Here is a 17,881-nt window from a genome sequence, read left to right on the forward strand (position 1 = left end):
ATTGTATTCACACACACTCCTAAAAATAGCATCATTATTTCTAACAAACTAGACAACAAAAAATTACACGAATTTTCATAGTTGTGTTTTTGTTTAAGTAATGGACTTCAAAAAATCAGTTTCAAATGAAAGTAACTTATCCTGTTTTCTCTTGTTCACCTTCTTCTCCCCTGAATTATGTAGCAGTACCATGCACTTCAAGAAGGTCTTATGATATATTTTTCAATATTAATTTCTGAATGTCCTGTGAAGCATATAAACAATAAGCGTATTAACAAAAGTAACTTCAGCCAAATTCCATATACAATCAACAAAGATTAAATTAAGTTCTTGTGAGTTTTCTTCATGATTTAAAAATTTAAAGCAAACATTTTTATGTATAATAAAAAAATGCTTTTTGGTAATGGTCACAGACATAGATTTTTCATAAATAAAGTTTCATTAGAATTTGATGTACTTCTCCATTTTCCTAAATATCTAAATAATTTAAATATGAAATAGCTTCTAAAGATTCTTTGGGAAGCCTTAACTAAAAGGAAATAAAAGGAAAGAAAAACAGTAAAATAAGAAAAAATAAAAACATTTGAAATAAAAAATGGAGTTGATAAAGAAACATTATTAAAAAATTGAGGTAAAGGTTAGGTAAGCATTACAGTACTTTACAGTCTGGTTTTATAATACAATTTTTAAATTAGGCAGTTTTATAAAGTTTAAAATAAACTTTAAAATGAATTAGAGATAAAAGAAGCTTTTAAAAGATTAAAACAACTGGACTGGTAGGTCTTCTAGTAAGGCACTGAGGGTTAATTTAATAATGGAGGGAAGTTATTGTACATATATATATATATATATATAATTGGAAATTCTACCCCATTTTTAGTATTATTTGGAGGATTGGAAATATACAGTTAGTTACTGTAAACCAAATAATGGTTCTTTTGATAATATAAAGAATCTTTTACATAGTATTCATTGTCCTAAAATGAAGTGTTTAAAAGTAATATATTGCCCATAATTCTCTTTATCATTTCATATCGAATAATCTATGTAGGATTCTTTAAGTTTTATTTGCTGGAGTGGGCAGTGTTAACAACAGCCAGTGTAGTGACCTAAATTGTGCATTTAAAACAAATCATACAGCTTTGTTTATTAATAAACCCAGCCCATTATATAATGCCAATTAATAAAGCCATACACTTGTACAATTTTTTTAGGAATTAATCCTATTAGTGGAAAAGTGTAGTTTTATTTGCATATATGACTTATTATTTATTTATTAAAATTTTATTAATACCACTGTCTGACATCCAATTAAATTTGCCGTACATTTTTTTATTAGATAAATTTTGGAGTAAATGACAAAAAATTACAACTGACTGGTATTCAAATCCAGAACCTTTTAGATGAAAGGTATAAATGTTATAATTCTGCAGTGGAAGTCAGTGAAATGGTGACCTTTGCTTACTTCTGTTATCAGTTATTTTATCAGTCACTACAAAATTTTCTTTAAGCTGTTTTTTTAAAATTGTTTTCTTCCTTATTGATTATTAATTATTTTAATTTTTTTATTTTTCTGATCATTTGTTTCATATTCAGTTTGTAATCATTAAATAGAAAAATATATGTAATTTCAGAATTATCAAGTAAATTTTTTAGCTAATAGTACTTTTAAATGTAATTTTTAAACACAACTCTCTCTCTCTCTCTCTCTCTCTCTCTATATATATATATATATATATATATATCTGTACTACGTACAGATATATTTATTTTATTAGATCAACCAAAGTACAGAATAAATAAAATAGGATGACTTACCTTATTCCACTATATATGCAGGAGCGCTTTTGCAATATATTCGCATCTTCAGCTGCATTATATATTCATCTCAAATTACATCACAAACTTCATAAAATATAAAATTAAAAACCTTTAATCTTTTTATTTTTTATTTTAAACTTTTATTCAGTTAAATTAAAAATTAAAACAGTATTTAAAAATGTGAAAAATTAATTAAAATTAACATTAAAAATTAAATTGTAAAAATTTTTACTTATGTAAAAATATGACGTCAAGGCATAAAATCAAATTACTCGTAAAATTAAAAATTAAAATTAAAATCAAATAAAAATAATTTTAAGTAAAGCAATTATGCATGTTGTACATTTAACTGAACTTACTGATTGATACTGATTGAAATATTTTAAAATTATACAAAACCATCAAAACAGATGATCTACTGCAGCTTTCAAAATACTGTCATCCTCATATTCTGTCTGAAGGTCATATTAAATTTATTTTTATGTTTACATATATAGTATCTTTGTAAAATGTCTAACCCCTTATTATTTGTACTCAAATTATATTTTTTAATTTCCAGTATTTTTAAATTTGTCCTAACATCAGATATTGTATTTTTATTCTTAATCAGATGATCAGCTACATCGGGGAAACCCAGTTTACCTTTTTTATAATTTTTAATATGTTCCAAGTATCTAGCCTTAAATGATCTAGTGGTCTTTTCTATATAAATGTGGTCACAATCGTTACATTACATTTTATAAATACCACCCAAATTATATAAATCAGATGAATCATTATGTTTATTAGTTATTAGGTGTTTTATTATGTGGTTATTTGTCTGTTACGCTGTTTTAAATTTATTATTTTCATAAACCTGTGTAATATGTTCAACTATTTTATCAGAATATACACATTTTAAATATACATTGTCAACTTTTAGTGTGCTGTTTAATGTTATTAAATGTATATTATGTTTAATTTTTGACATTTGGTTATTGTATATATTATCTGTTAAAGAATTATCATAACCATTATATATGGCAATTTGTTTCATAATACCTATTTCTTTGTTTAATTTACTTTTATATTAATTATACTTTTTATAGTTAATTGCTCTGTTTACCATGTTTGTGCAAGTACTAATCTTGTATGACCACGGTCACACAAAAAATTGCAAATTAAAATTAAAAATAAACTTTTTTTATTTTTAAAATAATTTTATTTTATAAAATTATAAAATTGGGGTAAAATTATAAAGTCGGGGTAAAATTCCCCCCCCCCCCAAAAACCCATCAAGTGGGATCTCGTTGAATGCGGCATTTGGCCCGTAAGCAGAAAATCGCATAATGCAGAGAAGGCGCTCACTCCCGTTGGAGCAATCAATCGGAGAAGGTACCTTCATGTCTGGAAGTGTCTCAGGAAGTCTCAGAAAACAAAGAAGCGGCCCGACTTCAAGGGCAAAAAACGAGTTAGACTGCTGTCCTCGGTAGAGGAGGACCCAGCTCCTCACAGTTTGCGGGGCATCACCCACCAGCTTAGACTTGCAGTGTTGGCGTTAAAACAGAATGTTGGGTCTGGCTTGTCCAGGTCTATAGGGCAGCACGAGGAGGCCTTGTCAAAGATATTTAATGGGCTTAAGGCCCCATTGGAAACATCACCACCAATAACAACAATAACGCAGGTTACACAGACAGAAGAGCCAAAAAAGGTCAATGTCAACAACATTCTACAGGAGGAAGTAACTGACTGCTTGTGATCCTCATCCCTCAGAGATGGCTGGCTGAGATTATCAATCGGGTCAAGCAGATAAATGACTTGGCAGCAGAAACTGGTGATAGATGTTCCTTTAGAGACCTGGCCTGAGCTCAGGGTGTGGACCCGTCGATCAAGCCAGGTGATATTGAACTTGATGTGTCAACTATACTGGGAACGGACAAAGTGGATATACAGAAGTGCAGTTATCAAGTATCTTATAATTCAGTGGACGGGGAACAAAGTTCTCTTTTGTTACTCCTGAGTTCAGTTAAGAGAGTCATATGTAATTCCAAGTCTTTGGTTTTTATTTTGCCTGGTAGTGGAGTCGGTTCCTACATTAGAAAGATGTGAATATACTTGCACAGAGGACAAGAAGAACTGGTGAAGGTGGTTGGGACACAACAAGATGGTGCACATGACAAACAGGGGTCAGGATTGGCAAGTGTAAAGAAAGCCACTCCCCCAGTGACTGACAGTAGGATCGTAGTTGTGAAAGCAGCAGGGAGGATTTACGCCGACTTAATCAAGACCATGAAGTCCACAATTTCTCGAGAGGAGGCGGGAGAAGTTATATCACTCAAGAGGGGTAATAGTGATGAATTGCACGTCCGGGTTCAGGGTGCGCAGAATGCGGAGAATCTTACAGCAGCGTTACATAACAAGGCTGCTGAATTACAGATTAATTTCAAAGCATGAAGTGGGAGACGTACTGTGGTACATATTAAACACGTGGAATCAGACACCACAGAACAAGAGATAAAAGGAGCGATAGCACAGGTAGGTAATGATGAAGAATTCAAGATCTTCTCAAAAAGGCAGGCGTACATGGAGACCAAGAGTGTCATAGTAATCACGTCGCTTGGGGCAGCCCGCAAGATAATCGAGGAGAGGATCCGAATGGGATGGGTCCACTGCCAGGGCCACATTCGTGAGGAGGCAAATAGATGCTACCGCTGTTGGAATCCAGGGCACCACAGATCAGAGTGTCAGGGTCGAAACAGGGCGGACCTTTGTTTTAACTGTGGGGGAAGTGGCCACAAAATAGCAGCTTGTAAGGAGAACATGAAATGCCTGGATTGTGGGCTGTTGAATCATTACACTGAGGCTTGGAGTGCAAATACAAACAAACTTGATTAGAATCCTGTTAATGAATTCCAGTAGAAGCTCGTTATCTCACAACTTGGTTGGTGAGATAGTGGGCAGGTGTGGGGCTAATTTCGTCGTGGTGACTGAGTCCAATAGGTACGTAGTCGCAAGAAGCAGTTGGTGTGCATACAAGATGTAATGTAGCTATCCGAGACATCAATGGACAGATTGCTTGGTAATTACTGGAAAGAAGGGATGGCATTGTGTCGTTGGAGTTGATAGATATGGTGGTAATTGGAGCCTATGTCTTCCTGAACTGTGCGCTGGCCGAGTATCAGGCCTTTATAGATGATCTCCATGAGGTAATAACTAGATCGACTAAGAAGACAATACAACTGGGAGACTTCAATTGTAAAACAGTGGCAGCAGGTAGTGGATACACTAATCGTAGGGGTGAGTTGCTGACGGACTTGATGGTAGTCAATGATTTAAATTGTGTAAATGACACCACCACCATGTCCGAGACTAGGAGTCACGCTTCAGTCCTAGATTTGACAATTCTGGGCAGCAGATGGGACCTGCACCAGTGTGTGATTGGTGTGTACTCCGGGACGACATTGCCAGGGCAGTCTGACTGAAGATTAGAGACGGATCGTTCAGAAGAAGAGATCGGGGACTGCTCCCAAGGCTGACTTACAGACAAGTCGAAATAGTGTCCAGTAACGTGGCCAGAGCTGTCAGTGATGGCATTCAGTTGACTCCTGAGGCCCTGCAGGCCACTATAAGATAAGAAACAGGCAAGATCCCAGTTGGACGGGGAGCATACAGGACGGCCTACTGGTAGACCCCGCGGATTGCCCAGTTGCGCCAGGATATGCAGCGCCTCAGAAGATCAGAGGGCAAGAATGCCTCATTGCAATTCACTCTTTGTAACCAAAGAGAGCAGAAAGATACTCAATTATGAAATAAAGACAGAGAAACGCAGGAAATGGTTGGACTTATGTGCAGACCTGGATCGCGATCCTTGGGGGCAGGCGTATCGTATAATAACGAAGAAGCTAGGAAGACGCCTCCCTGTACTTACGGAGAAGAGTGCAATAAGAGAGGTAGAGAAACTTTATCTGTCGGGAACTGTCGGGAACAAGACATAGTCGGACCACAGGACTCTGAGGTGTGCAGATTCACGATGGATGAGGTGACCTGGGAAATTGGTAGATTGGGTGACAAACGGAGTCCTGGACCTGATAGGATTCCTGCACTGATTCTCAAAAGCCTTGTGAGACGGATTCTGTGGGAGATCACGGATGTGGTTAATAGGGCTCTGGAGAGTGGCTCCTTTCAGATTTGTTGGAAGGAGGCACGGGTAGTCTTCATCCCCAAGGGTGGACCAGCTGGTCGGCCAGCGGAGTATCATCCTATTTGCCTGTTAAATACCATGGCTAAAGTGGTGGAAAGGATGCTGTCAGTGAGAATAATTGATGAACTCAAAACTGGGGTGAGTATTCACCCAAATCAATATGGCTTCTGTAAGAGGAAGTCGACCACCCAGACGATCTTAAGAGTGATAAATTGGGCTGCAAGAGAAAGAGAGGGCACATGGAGAACAAGGAATATGCCAATGATGATTTCGTTAGATGTAAACAATGCATTCGTTTTCATACTGTGGGGATCCATTATGGAGTCATTGAGAGAGAAAGGCATTAATAATTACCTGTGCAGGCAGGTCAGAGATTACCTAAAGGATAGGTGGGCCACAGCTGAGACACAACAAGGCGGCTACTGGTATTTGGAGATGTTCTGCAGGGGTTGGTGCTGGGGCCCCTGCTTTGGAACGTGGTCTATGACGGCGTGTTGAACCTCTGTCTGCCAGCAGGGACGGAGACCATTGCATACGCCGATGACCTTGCGGTCCTTGTCAGCAGAAGAACATGCTCACTGCAAACATATTTTGAATAAAAATATGGTAATTATGTAAACTTTTGGTAATGTAAGTACAGAATTTAATTTATGTTTTCAATTCATTCATAAAATGTTACGTGTTACAACTGTGTTTAGTCTGTAGAAGTTTGATTTTTAAGTTGCCCCCTCATTTCTTATTTAATGTGTTAATTTATTAAAACTTTATTACAAATGGATTTTGTAATTACTTTTGCTTTTCTGAAGGTTTATTTGCTCAAATAGTTTTGTTTGTTTTTTTTCAGATTATTTTTAATTTTGCCGGAAGTAGGTTGGAATGTATTAGGCACAATCTGGGCTTTCACAACAGTCATAGAGTGTCCTAATAATGATCATTTCACCAACACTGTAATTGATAGTATGTATTTGTCTAGATGTAATTTAATATGCATGTATATGAATTTTATTTAAGATGATTTTATAATAAATATATTAACTTTTAGTCCAGAGATCATACAGAATATCTAAAGTAGTAGAAAACATTTGAAATAGCAGAATGTAATTTTTTTTGTGTTAATCAAGTTTAATGTCAAAGAAACAAAGATTGATGAGATGTCTCAATGAAGTAAAATGAATGAGAAGACTATATGGAAAAAAATACAATTTTACACAATTCTTAATTATAGTAATGCTCATTGATTTCCATATCTTAATAGTTTTAGCTGATTGATGTGATGGACTTGTCTCAAAAATGGTTTCTCTGCCTCAGTTATAAGAAGCATTCCATTGCATTCTTACCAAGGAAAGTAAGGATTTAAGTAGTTTTCTGTTGCTTTTTTCATTGCTGCTCAGCAGCATGCCAAATCCATCTGAAGTGGTATTTACTCCTAAAGTGATATCTTTATTCATATAAACCCGAATTATAAATATAAAGGCAGATTCCATTCCTCATCGTGAATGCAATTTACGGTATTAATTTTTCTTCATTAATTTATTTTCATAATTATTAAGTACAAAATAAAATTAATCAATAATTATTTTATTAATAAACTTACAACTTTATAATATTATAAACTTATAAAACTTTTATAAATCGATAAAACTATCTAAACACTTTAACATAGACGTAACCCCTGATTGACTGATGATGCCTGTGACTTAAGTTTTTTCATACGTGGGTCACCTCCATTAAAGGCCGATGGGTCTGTGAGTTCAGAAAAATATCAGAGCCAATAATACTTTATTGAGCCTTAGCAAGGCATTTATCCAACCCTGATGTAATATGGTAGTAATATAAATTGTCTTGTATAAAAGCATGCTTATAATGTTGACTATCCCATGATGCAACTGGTGTATAAATCAAATTACTCTGTTCACATCTAGGGCTGGTTTTATAACAAACATCCATTATTCATGTAGAAAGAAACTCAACCTGCATTATTGTACCAAGATGTTTTAATATGTGTTATAGCCATTTGTACAGGTAGTGTTAAACAGTGAATAACTTACCCCATTTTGTGGAAATGAGATAACAGTAATAGTGAAGACTACTGTAAGATACTGTGATCACTTAAGATAAACAATTCCAAATGGTGAGGTAAATTTTCAGAAGGTGTGATTTTCTTTATAATAATGCTTGACCTCATAAAATCAGTAAAACAATCCTTTGCTTTAAAGATCTTGATTTTCAGCTGTTGGACTCCCTATTATACAGTCCTGACCTTCTCTAAGTAATTTTTATCTCTGTGGTCCACTGAAATAAGAGCTGCAAGGAAATTATTTTCCCTCTGATAGTCATGGAAGCAAACCAAATTACTATGTGCCATATCGAAAACTTTCTACTAGAACAGAATTCAAAATCCTTTTGTTAAAAGTTGGACTAAATGCATAGAAGTCGGAGGGGATTATATTAAAAATTAGCAGATTTCATTTATCTAAGTTTATATAAAAATAATGGTTTTTTAAATTTCATTACACTTTTTGACTTATCCTCATAGTATGTAATTACATACAAATAACAGTTCTGGAAAGTCAGTAAATTGCATCTTTTTTCACCATTCACCTTCTTCCTTAAAATCGGTTCTGCAGGGACAAGTATTATCCTGTTAGATCCTGAGAATGCCAGGACCTGAAGGGAAAAGCATTCTTAGTTTATGTAGGGAACTGTCTTTTGAAAACTTTGTTTTCTCTCTGGTGACCAGAGAGCTACACAAGCTGAAATAACTGATGTGCATATCGGATAAAAGCTCAGGCCTCTTAATTTCCACTTCCAATAACCCAATACGTACAATTTATTTATATTTTTGGTTCAGTTTCTTTTTCAGTCTTATGATTATTTTTTTCTTAAAAAATCCAATTAATCTCAATTCTACACAAATAAGGATTATTTTGTTTTTAACATTCTTTAATTTATTGATATAATGAAAGATTTAATTTGAAAGAAGTTAACATCTAAATATTTACCATTTAATTCTGATCAATTACAGAATTTACGATTAAACTTCAGATGCATATAAAGACGGTTGGAGCTTGTAGAGTTTCATAATCATTATTTTTAGTTTTGTTTCTTTATTGACAATATAGTCAATGAGGGTTCCTTGAAACCCTCAAAATATTTAAATTTTATTGTTTCTATGATGCCACTATCTGTTAATACTGCAGTTTTACTTACATTCTTGTCGATGATCATGCATTCACTTTGAGTTGAAATAGAATTGACATACAATGAAATATTTTAGTGTGTTCTCAGTAAGGAAAAGGATCATTTCAATTTTTTTTAATTCAAAATTAATGTAACGGTTATGAAACAGATTTAAACTACTGTATATGTTACAAAATTTTATTCTTTTTGTAACAAGTTACAAGCAATTCGATCATTAAAAATGGTATATATGTTTTTATGTCAAATTAGCCTGAAAAATTTATTATACCTACATCCAAAAATGCCTTTAAGCTTGTATACATGGATTTATTTAATTTTAACATTTATACAAAAGCAGAAAAAAATTGCTCTTAACATATTTTTTTATGTTTATTCATATTTTTCAGGTAAATACTCATGTTAACTGTACAAATTATAACTATAAAATACACAAATTGCTCAGGACCTGAGTAATATTTTCTGTGCTAACTGATATTTTACATCATCTGGTTTTGTTTTAAATGTTTTTCATTATATGTATTTATCTAGTCATATTCGCTTATAAATTTCAAGGAATAAGTATATAATTCAGGTCAAAAAAATAATTTGAAGTAATTTCACAGGTTTCATCATGTTTGGGGACTAAATTAACTCAACAATTTTATATTAGAATAAAAAATTGTAGAAATGAAAATTTATTCAAAAGATTATTAATATATTTTTTAATTGGTAAATGCATTTTGTTCTTTTAATGAATTCCTTTCCTTCTGAAACTGGATTAGTTGTTATACTTTACATTAAATATTATATTTTTAAGCACAAAAATAATGCCTAAAAGTCCTTTATATATATTCCACATAGAGAAAAACAAATATCTACAATTGTAAGATAATTGTGAATAAAAAGCATGCCCAGTTTTTCAAGTATATCAACTTTAACATACTTGTGATTATAATGTGCTAGAATAATTTCCACCAGAAATAGCTATAATTATTCCCTGATTTTTTAAACTTCAGAGGTTTTTGAGATAGTTGATTGATTGATCTATGCTAATCATTACCATTGTGAAATATTGTTTACAAAAAATCTACTAATATCCAAATATTCTACTTAATTTAACTATTTATAATTTATTTATATTTCTATGAAATTGGTAATAATTAAAAATTATTGATTTCAATTTGTATTATATGATAATATTATTTTGAAATTTGAATAGCTTAATCTTACTAAAAATACTATAATTGACTTTATATTTCATAATTAATTTCTACCTGCTAATTTATAAAATCAATAAAAACCCTGTGCAAAGTTGAATAATTATAAAATGAACAGAATTTTTTACTTAATTAAAAAAAATGTTTTCAGTCATATTAAGAAAAAAAAAAAATATTATCAGTTATCATTACATTCATCAAAATTTATTCATGTCTCAATTATTGTGACATAGAATGAAGAGATATAGAATGTCTTCAGATGATATTCTTTTGAAATGTATTAGAATTCATACTAATGCGTGAAATGTGTAGAATGGAGACTGGTTAATTTTGTCAGGTAGTTGGTAATTCTGAAAAATATAAAGAAAGTTGGAATAGAAAAAAATGATGGAGTAGGAAATCTTTGGTTAGAATGTCTGTACCCTTTTTCTATACTGCTGTTTATTAAATATTTTAAAATTTATATCAGAAATAGAATTTCATTAAAGTAATGCGCTGTGCAACAATTATTAATTCAGAATTTGCTTCTTTTTTTGGATTTATATATTTTTTAATATAGATTCTAGAACCTGTTGCTCTTGAAATTTAGTTTAGTTGTTAAGAAAAATAGGTTTTTGTTGTGAACAGTTTATTGTATAATTTTAGCAACAATGAAAATGTGTACACAGATATTTATATGAATGATGTACTATGTTTTATTTTGACTTTTTTCTTATTCAACAATATTTTTACTCCTTTTTTTATTGTTATAGCTACTTTAATCCTCTATTTAAATCTTTTTCAGTACTGGTTTGTTGTGATTGGGTGTTGTTTGCACTAGCAGTTTTTGGTATCGCAATGGTGATGGATCCTATTGGTTCAGTAAAGTTACGAGGATCTCAGCCAGATATATCGTTAGACACTCTGAAGCATAGGAAAGTAACCCGAATATGGGTGAGACGTTTCCGCTGGTTTTTTTGCTGGTTAATCAGAGATAAACAAAGTCATGAGGCTTTCACTCAGGTAGCCGGTATGTAGTATCCATAATTTGATTATGTTGTCTATTAAGCTGTGCTTATTAAATTGCATGTGACTTCAATTTTTTGGAGTTGAGAATCAATAGTTTCATATCCTTCATAAATTATTACCTGTGCTTTTGTTATTATGCGTGCCCCTGCTGCTAAATGAGAGCAATAACCATTGCATATTGTAAGAACCATGCTTTAACTTTTTGTATGTAATGATGTGTAGTAAAATAATTTAATTTGGAGGCTGTTTGGAAAGTACTCGGCCTGACAAAGAAAATATAAGATTTTTTTAATTTTCCTTGCAGTTAGATACATTTAGATGAGTGATTTTCCAATTTTTTAATACCCTTACCATAATGTATTTGCAACTTTGCAAAATAAGCAGTTGCCTGAACTTTGACATCATCATTTGAAGTGAATCTTCATCCAGTGAGCCATTTATTTAAATTTAGGAAGAGGAAGTCATCGCTGGGGGCCAAATCTGTTGTGTACGGCTGTGTGGAAAGACTTTGAAGCATCAGTCAAGGAGTTTTGTGGCAACATCCCAAGATGCTTGTCCAGGTACATTAATCTGGTGAAAGAGCATTTTCTTTTTGGCAAGATGTGGATGTTTAGCCTGAATAGCACCCTTCAATCAGTCCAGTAGTATGTGCAATATTCTTCAGTGATGGTCCTGCCTTTTTCCAGGCAGTCTATACCACAAGAATCCCAAAAAAACCATAGCCATGACTTTTCCTGCTGACTGGACTGTTTTTGCTTTATGTGTACCCATTATTATTGTTGTATAATTTTTAAATGTGATGATATAATTATGATAAAAATTACTGCATAATACCCACAAAGATGTAAAAAAAAAGAAAAAGAAACTCACTGGAATGTTTGATGTTTTTACAACAGTTCAGTTTAAATCAGTCATGAAGATATTTTTTTGTTTTATAACTAGTGTGTGAAATCAATTAGAATTTTTCAAGAATAATGATTTTTCTCATAAATATCAATATTGCAGATTTTAAACTTGGGGCAATGGAATTCAACATTTTGAATGTAATTAATAGATAGTAACTACAGTGGCACTTGAAAAGGTAAATGGAATTTTTTTTTAGTGTTCAGTACATTAAATATGTAGAGGGTCAGGGGAATAACAGAAAAAACACTGTTTTTTTTTTTGGTTTTTTTTTGTGGAAAGAAGGCATAAATTTAGTAAATTGAAACATAAATTGCATCAGATGATATGAGACTTAAACTCTCCTAACAGTGTTAGAAAATGGAATAAAAAATCTATGTGAAAAAAAGGATGAAAAAACAAAAGAAAGAACATGATTGTCAAGAAAAAGTTAGGAAAAACAGAACAGGTTGAAAAGTACATGTAGCATCACAGCCTTTCACCTGGAGGTGGTGGGTTTGAATCCCAGTCGGATGGAAATTTTTGTACTCTACAAAAATTTTCATTTTATAATCCTATGACACAAGCTTCAAGCGTATTTATTGAATTAGTCATCAACAAAAAAAAGAATACCTGGGGAGTATGCTAACATAGAATTTAAAAAGTGAAGTTGAGGTGAAGACAAGAATAGTATTGGCAAAGATCTTTAAAAAAATATTATTATGCAGCCATAAGGATATGGAGCTGATGAAAAGTTTATTCTACATTTGGAAAATTTTTTTGTATGGATATGAAACACGGACAACATGAAAAAAAGAAAAGGAGGTGATAGAAGCTTTTGAGATGTGGACATGGAGAATATGTAATGAAAGTGGAGGAAGATGGAAGGATAAAATGAGAAGACCAAATAAAAACAAAGAGATACTTAACAGAATTACTGAAGATAGAGCACTTTTACATTCAGTATAATGAGTGAGATGATAAATATACCTCTCGATACTTTAATTTTTTAACATTGTTTATAATCCAGTATATATAATTTTATATATCCTGATGAACCGGAATTCTCTAAAAATGCACTTAAACAAAAAAAAAGAAGAAGATTAACCAGTAAATAGGTGATAATTAGTTTTTTGTAGATTATGATATTATACTTCTCTTTTTCCTGGTTAGCCTCCAGGAATCACCATCAGGTATTACTTCAGAGGATGAATGAGGACGATATGTATGACTGTAAGTGAAGTGTATTCTTGTACAGCCTTAGGTTGACCATTTCTAAGATTTGTGGTTAATTGAAACCCAACCATCAAAGAACACTGATATCCATGATCTAGTATTCAAATCCGTATAAAAGTAACTGCCTTTACTAGGATTTGAACGTTGAACTCTCGATTTTGAAATCAGCTGATTTGCAAAGACGTGTTCACCACTAGACCAACCCGATGGGTTAATATTATGCTACTTGAATGGAATTTGCTTGACTATTTAAATACAGATTAATGTATAAAGTAACAGAAAATGAAATTTTAGATGTTAGTGACCCACACTTTAGTTCATGTTTGGCTTGAATAGGATTATTCTTTCCTAGTTATGTGCAATGGTTAATTTATAACTTTTCATTTTCATTCTACAAGGAAAGGCGTTCCAGTGTAAAATGTACACTGGAACGTAATGGGAGAACAAAATGTTGCACAAAGTGACAGGTCTTGTCATCTTGTAGTTTCATGTCCCTATTACTAGCATTCCAAAACTTGTTGATTCATGCCCTCTCATTTTCTGTTAGTTGCTATTGTTATAAAGTCGAGTATGCCTGCTTTGTCAACCCATCTAAAACAAATGTTATCGTGACCTGGAAACTGGTCACGATCATTAGATAAACTAATTTAAAATAAAATTTGTAATAAAATGTTTTAATAAGCAGTTCTTTCTTCCAAAAACAAGTTTGTTCAAATTCATTGCTATTAAATAATTTAAAAACAATATTAAAGTTTTCTTAAATTAAATTTTTATTGTTGACAGGTTTATGTAGTTCAATGTTCCGTGATTCAGATTTGGTTCCATCTGATATTGTTGCTGGTTGTGTGCTGTTAAGAGTAAAACAAAAACGAGAATCAAGAGAACAGAGAAGATTGGAGCTGGTGGCAGAACAGAGGCTGAAATACACATCAGGTACTGAAGTAAATTACTTATAATAATAAAATTAGTATTGTCTAATGAGTAAAATTTGGTAGCTAATAATATTAAACAGTTTCAATATTTAAATTCTGATCAAACCCTTTTGCAATGGCTTGCATATAATTGATAGAATTATCTAAAATGACAATTAAAGAATGTTATGGAAGGCAATCTAATAAATTAATTTTTTTTAATGATTTGTGTGTTATTTTAAAAGTCTCTGGATGTCTTATGTACATATGTTGAATAGTGCCCAAATTGAATTGCACCCTTAGTTTGTAAAATGAGTTAGAAACTTGTTACATTTCTGGATCACCATACCAAATGTGTTGTTAATTAGAATAACACATTAAAATCTTGAGTGTAAATTTAGATGAATTTGGTTAAGTTAATCCTTAACTTAAGGGGAAAGAATAACTTTCCCCTTTTTTTGCATGAAACTGTGGGGAAAGAACTTTCCCTGCAGTTTTCATGCAAAAAATAATAAATATGGGTACTAAAATTTGAAGGATTGGTTGACTTATTCAGCCAAAGCAGGTTGATCAAAATGTTGAAAGGGATTAATTTATATAAATGTAATACTTTTATTATAGCTTTTAATGTAAATATTTCCCTGTGATTTATTTTTAAAAAGTTTATTTTCAGCTTTTAAGATAAAATTTTCAATTAATAATTTGATCTGATTGAAATTTAATTCTGTTGAATATTAACAAAGTAAAAATTGGATTTGGCGAAAAGTGCAAATTATCTTATCACTAATTGATTTCAGTTGAGTATGAGAAAAAGTATTTTGGAAACAGATCATTCAATTTTTCATTAAAAAGAGTATAAAACTTCATTTTATTTAGTGTTATGTTTGTTTATTGCTTTTAAAACATTCTTTAGACACTTTGATATAGTACTGAATATTTAAAATTTTCTTTCTTCTCCCTTAATATTTTGCTCATTATGACCTATTAATGTTTGTCAAGGTATTTTTAGAATAACATAGTTTTATGTACTTAATTTTTATATTGCATTAAAGTTATTTTTTACAATTATTTTAAGTTAGTCTTTTAACTAAAAAGAGTTTAAATGCAAAATTGCTAAGACTCTTTATTCCACTTTAACAACACTTTTGTGAAAATACCAGTTTACTTTATTTACCTTAAAAATACTTTTTTCTAAACAAAATTACTTTATTTTTTTAGTTTTGGGTAATGTATTAAAAATGTTTTTTAAAGTCAGTATAAATTGTGAATCACATATACAAAAGTGGAAGTTACAAAATAATCTTACTAAACAAATTAGGGGGGGGGGGGCATCCCTAAATTAAGTAAGATTAAAAATGCGGTCTATAATACAGAAAAAATGTATTAAAATATATATATAATTATTTTAATACTTTTACTGTTAATAGTTTTCTATACCATAATCATTGCATATTTCAATTTTTTGAACGATTTAAATCTACAAAAATTTTATAAATTAATCTTTTCTACTAATACAGAAATACAAAAAAAAGTTATTTATTTTTCCTACTTAATAAAACTAAAAAAGGATTCATATCAATATACTGACAACAGTTTCTTAAAAAGCATATACATATTCTTAAAAGGGATTCATATACATATAAGCAAACAGTGCTCTTGATTCATGGTATTGTTTTATATATTTTTAAATCATCAAATTGGAAGTAGTTAAATATAAGAGAGATTTTGTAATAAATATATGTATAGGTTATTGTTTGTATGCCTAGGTAAGAATTTTTTAATAAATATGTGCCCAAGTTGCTCATCAGTGAAATCGCTGAAGGCAATTTTCAGAATGTGACTTAATATGGAAAAGCAGTTGCAGTGAAATTTTATGTTGAGTTTGGTGTAGATTTTACTGAAACTCACAAAATGATTCAGAAACCTTTCTTTGGGATTATTCTCTGAGTCACACACAATGCTATGAGCGGTTCAGGTGTTTTAAAAGTGGTTGAGAGCCATGAAGACAATGCTCATTAGTTTGCCCAAGTGAATGATTTAGTGACATCAAATCAAAGTTAACAGTTTACAAGGTAACAGAGGAGACTGGGATCATATCACGAAATCCTAATTAGAAGCACTGTATCATTGCCAAACTGGTTCCAAAGCTTTTGATACAGTTGAAAGACAATTGTACAACAGTCTATCAGGAAATTTTAAATCTTGCAAATGATGATGAAACCTTCTTGTGATGATAACAGGTTATACACATATTCATACACATGGATGCATATTCATACATGGATGATATAGAAACAAGACTCAGTTATTACAGGGGGTTGGAAAATTTTCACTGAAACTGAAAATCATACAAAAGTCATTCAGACACGAAGTGATGTTGACAGTCTTTTTTGACATCAAAGGCATTGTTTTTATGAGTTTCTACCTTCAACGCAACTAGTTAGCTGTTATCTAGAATTTATCAGATGTCTTCAAAAATATGAGGAAGAAGAGACCTGAACCTTCTTTGCCATGACAACTTGTGGTTTCTTCACTATGACAATGCACCAACCAATGCATAGCTGCTAATTCATGAGTTTTGACAAAAAATTTTCCCAATGACATCCCTAACTCACCATCCTTACTAACCTAGCCCTTGCTGAATTTCTTCCAAAATTAACATCTCTGTTAAAATGACAGATTGAGACAATTCCATAAAAAATATTTTAGAATACCCTGACAGCTGTTTTGAAAAAATGTGTTTCAGAGATGCTTCATAAAATGGAAGGGACAATAGGAAAACTGTGTAAAAAAAATTTATTTTATATTTCTGTTTAAATCAATAAAATTGGTCTTAGAAAAGGGTTGGTTATTTTTTGAACAGATCTCATATTAAATTGTTAATTAAAGGGCTTATAAACCCTTATCTTAAAGTGCTTGGACTTAATAACAGTTCTGTTTGAGTGTTTTAATATAATAGAAAATATAGAATATGTTTGTTATATTAATATAATACCAGGTGGGCCAATATAGTACCAACCAGTCTCAACCGTCTGATATAGTATCTTCTCACATGTACTATGTCAGAAGATGGTATGTTTGTCACTCATGCCTATCAGTTGAAGTCATTGACTCACTCATAAGCCTTCTCCTGCCATTCAGTCAGGTCAGTTATAGTGATTGTGCATCATGGTGTATTAAATTGAGCAATGCGTTTTCATTGTGGAGGAATAGAGAAGATAAGCAAACATTTTTAATTACACACCAACAAAGATATTTAATGATCTGTGGTTGGCAGCATTATGTTCTGCATAACCTCCTCTGTAACCATATATTCTTGGATTGTTGATTTCTCATTTAGTTTTCGTGTTATTGTTATTTGAGTTCAACATGTTAAGTGTTAGTGATTTTTGTAATGTGAAATTTTTTGAGCAAAGATTAAAATTTTACGTGAAACTGGGGAAAAC

At 31.7% G+C, this 17,881-nt stretch overlaps 1 protein-coding gene across 4 annotated transcripts in view; it reads left to right on the forward strand.

The window, feature by feature from the left end:
• LOC142324083 (diacylglycerol lipase-beta-like) overlaps positions 1-17,881 on the forward strand; it is a 284,175-nt gene that overhangs the window by 217,059 nt on the left and 49,235 nt on the right. For all 4 annotated transcript variants that reach the window (XR_012756212.1, XM_075364715.1, XM_075364714.1 and 1 more), the window contains exons 4-6: positions 6,846-6,958; positions 11,183-11,407; positions 14,308-14,457. Coding sequence is in view for 3 of the 4 variants with exons in the window: in XM_075364715.1 (XP_075220830.1) it covers positions 6,846-6,958; positions 11,183-11,407; positions 14,308-14,457 (488 nt within the window). In the remaining variant the exon portion in view is untranslated. The remainder of the gene's footprint in view (positions 1-6,845; positions 6,959-11,182; positions 11,408-14,307; positions 14,458-17,881) is intronic.

This window comes from Lycorma delicatula, chromosome 4 (assembly GCF_047948215.1).
Source record: "Lycorma delicatula isolate Av1 chromosome 4, ASM4794821v1, whole genome shotgun sequence".
Classification (NCBI taxonomy): domain Eukaryota; kingdom Metazoa; phylum Arthropoda; class Insecta; order Hemiptera; family Fulgoridae; genus Lycorma; species Lycorma delicatula.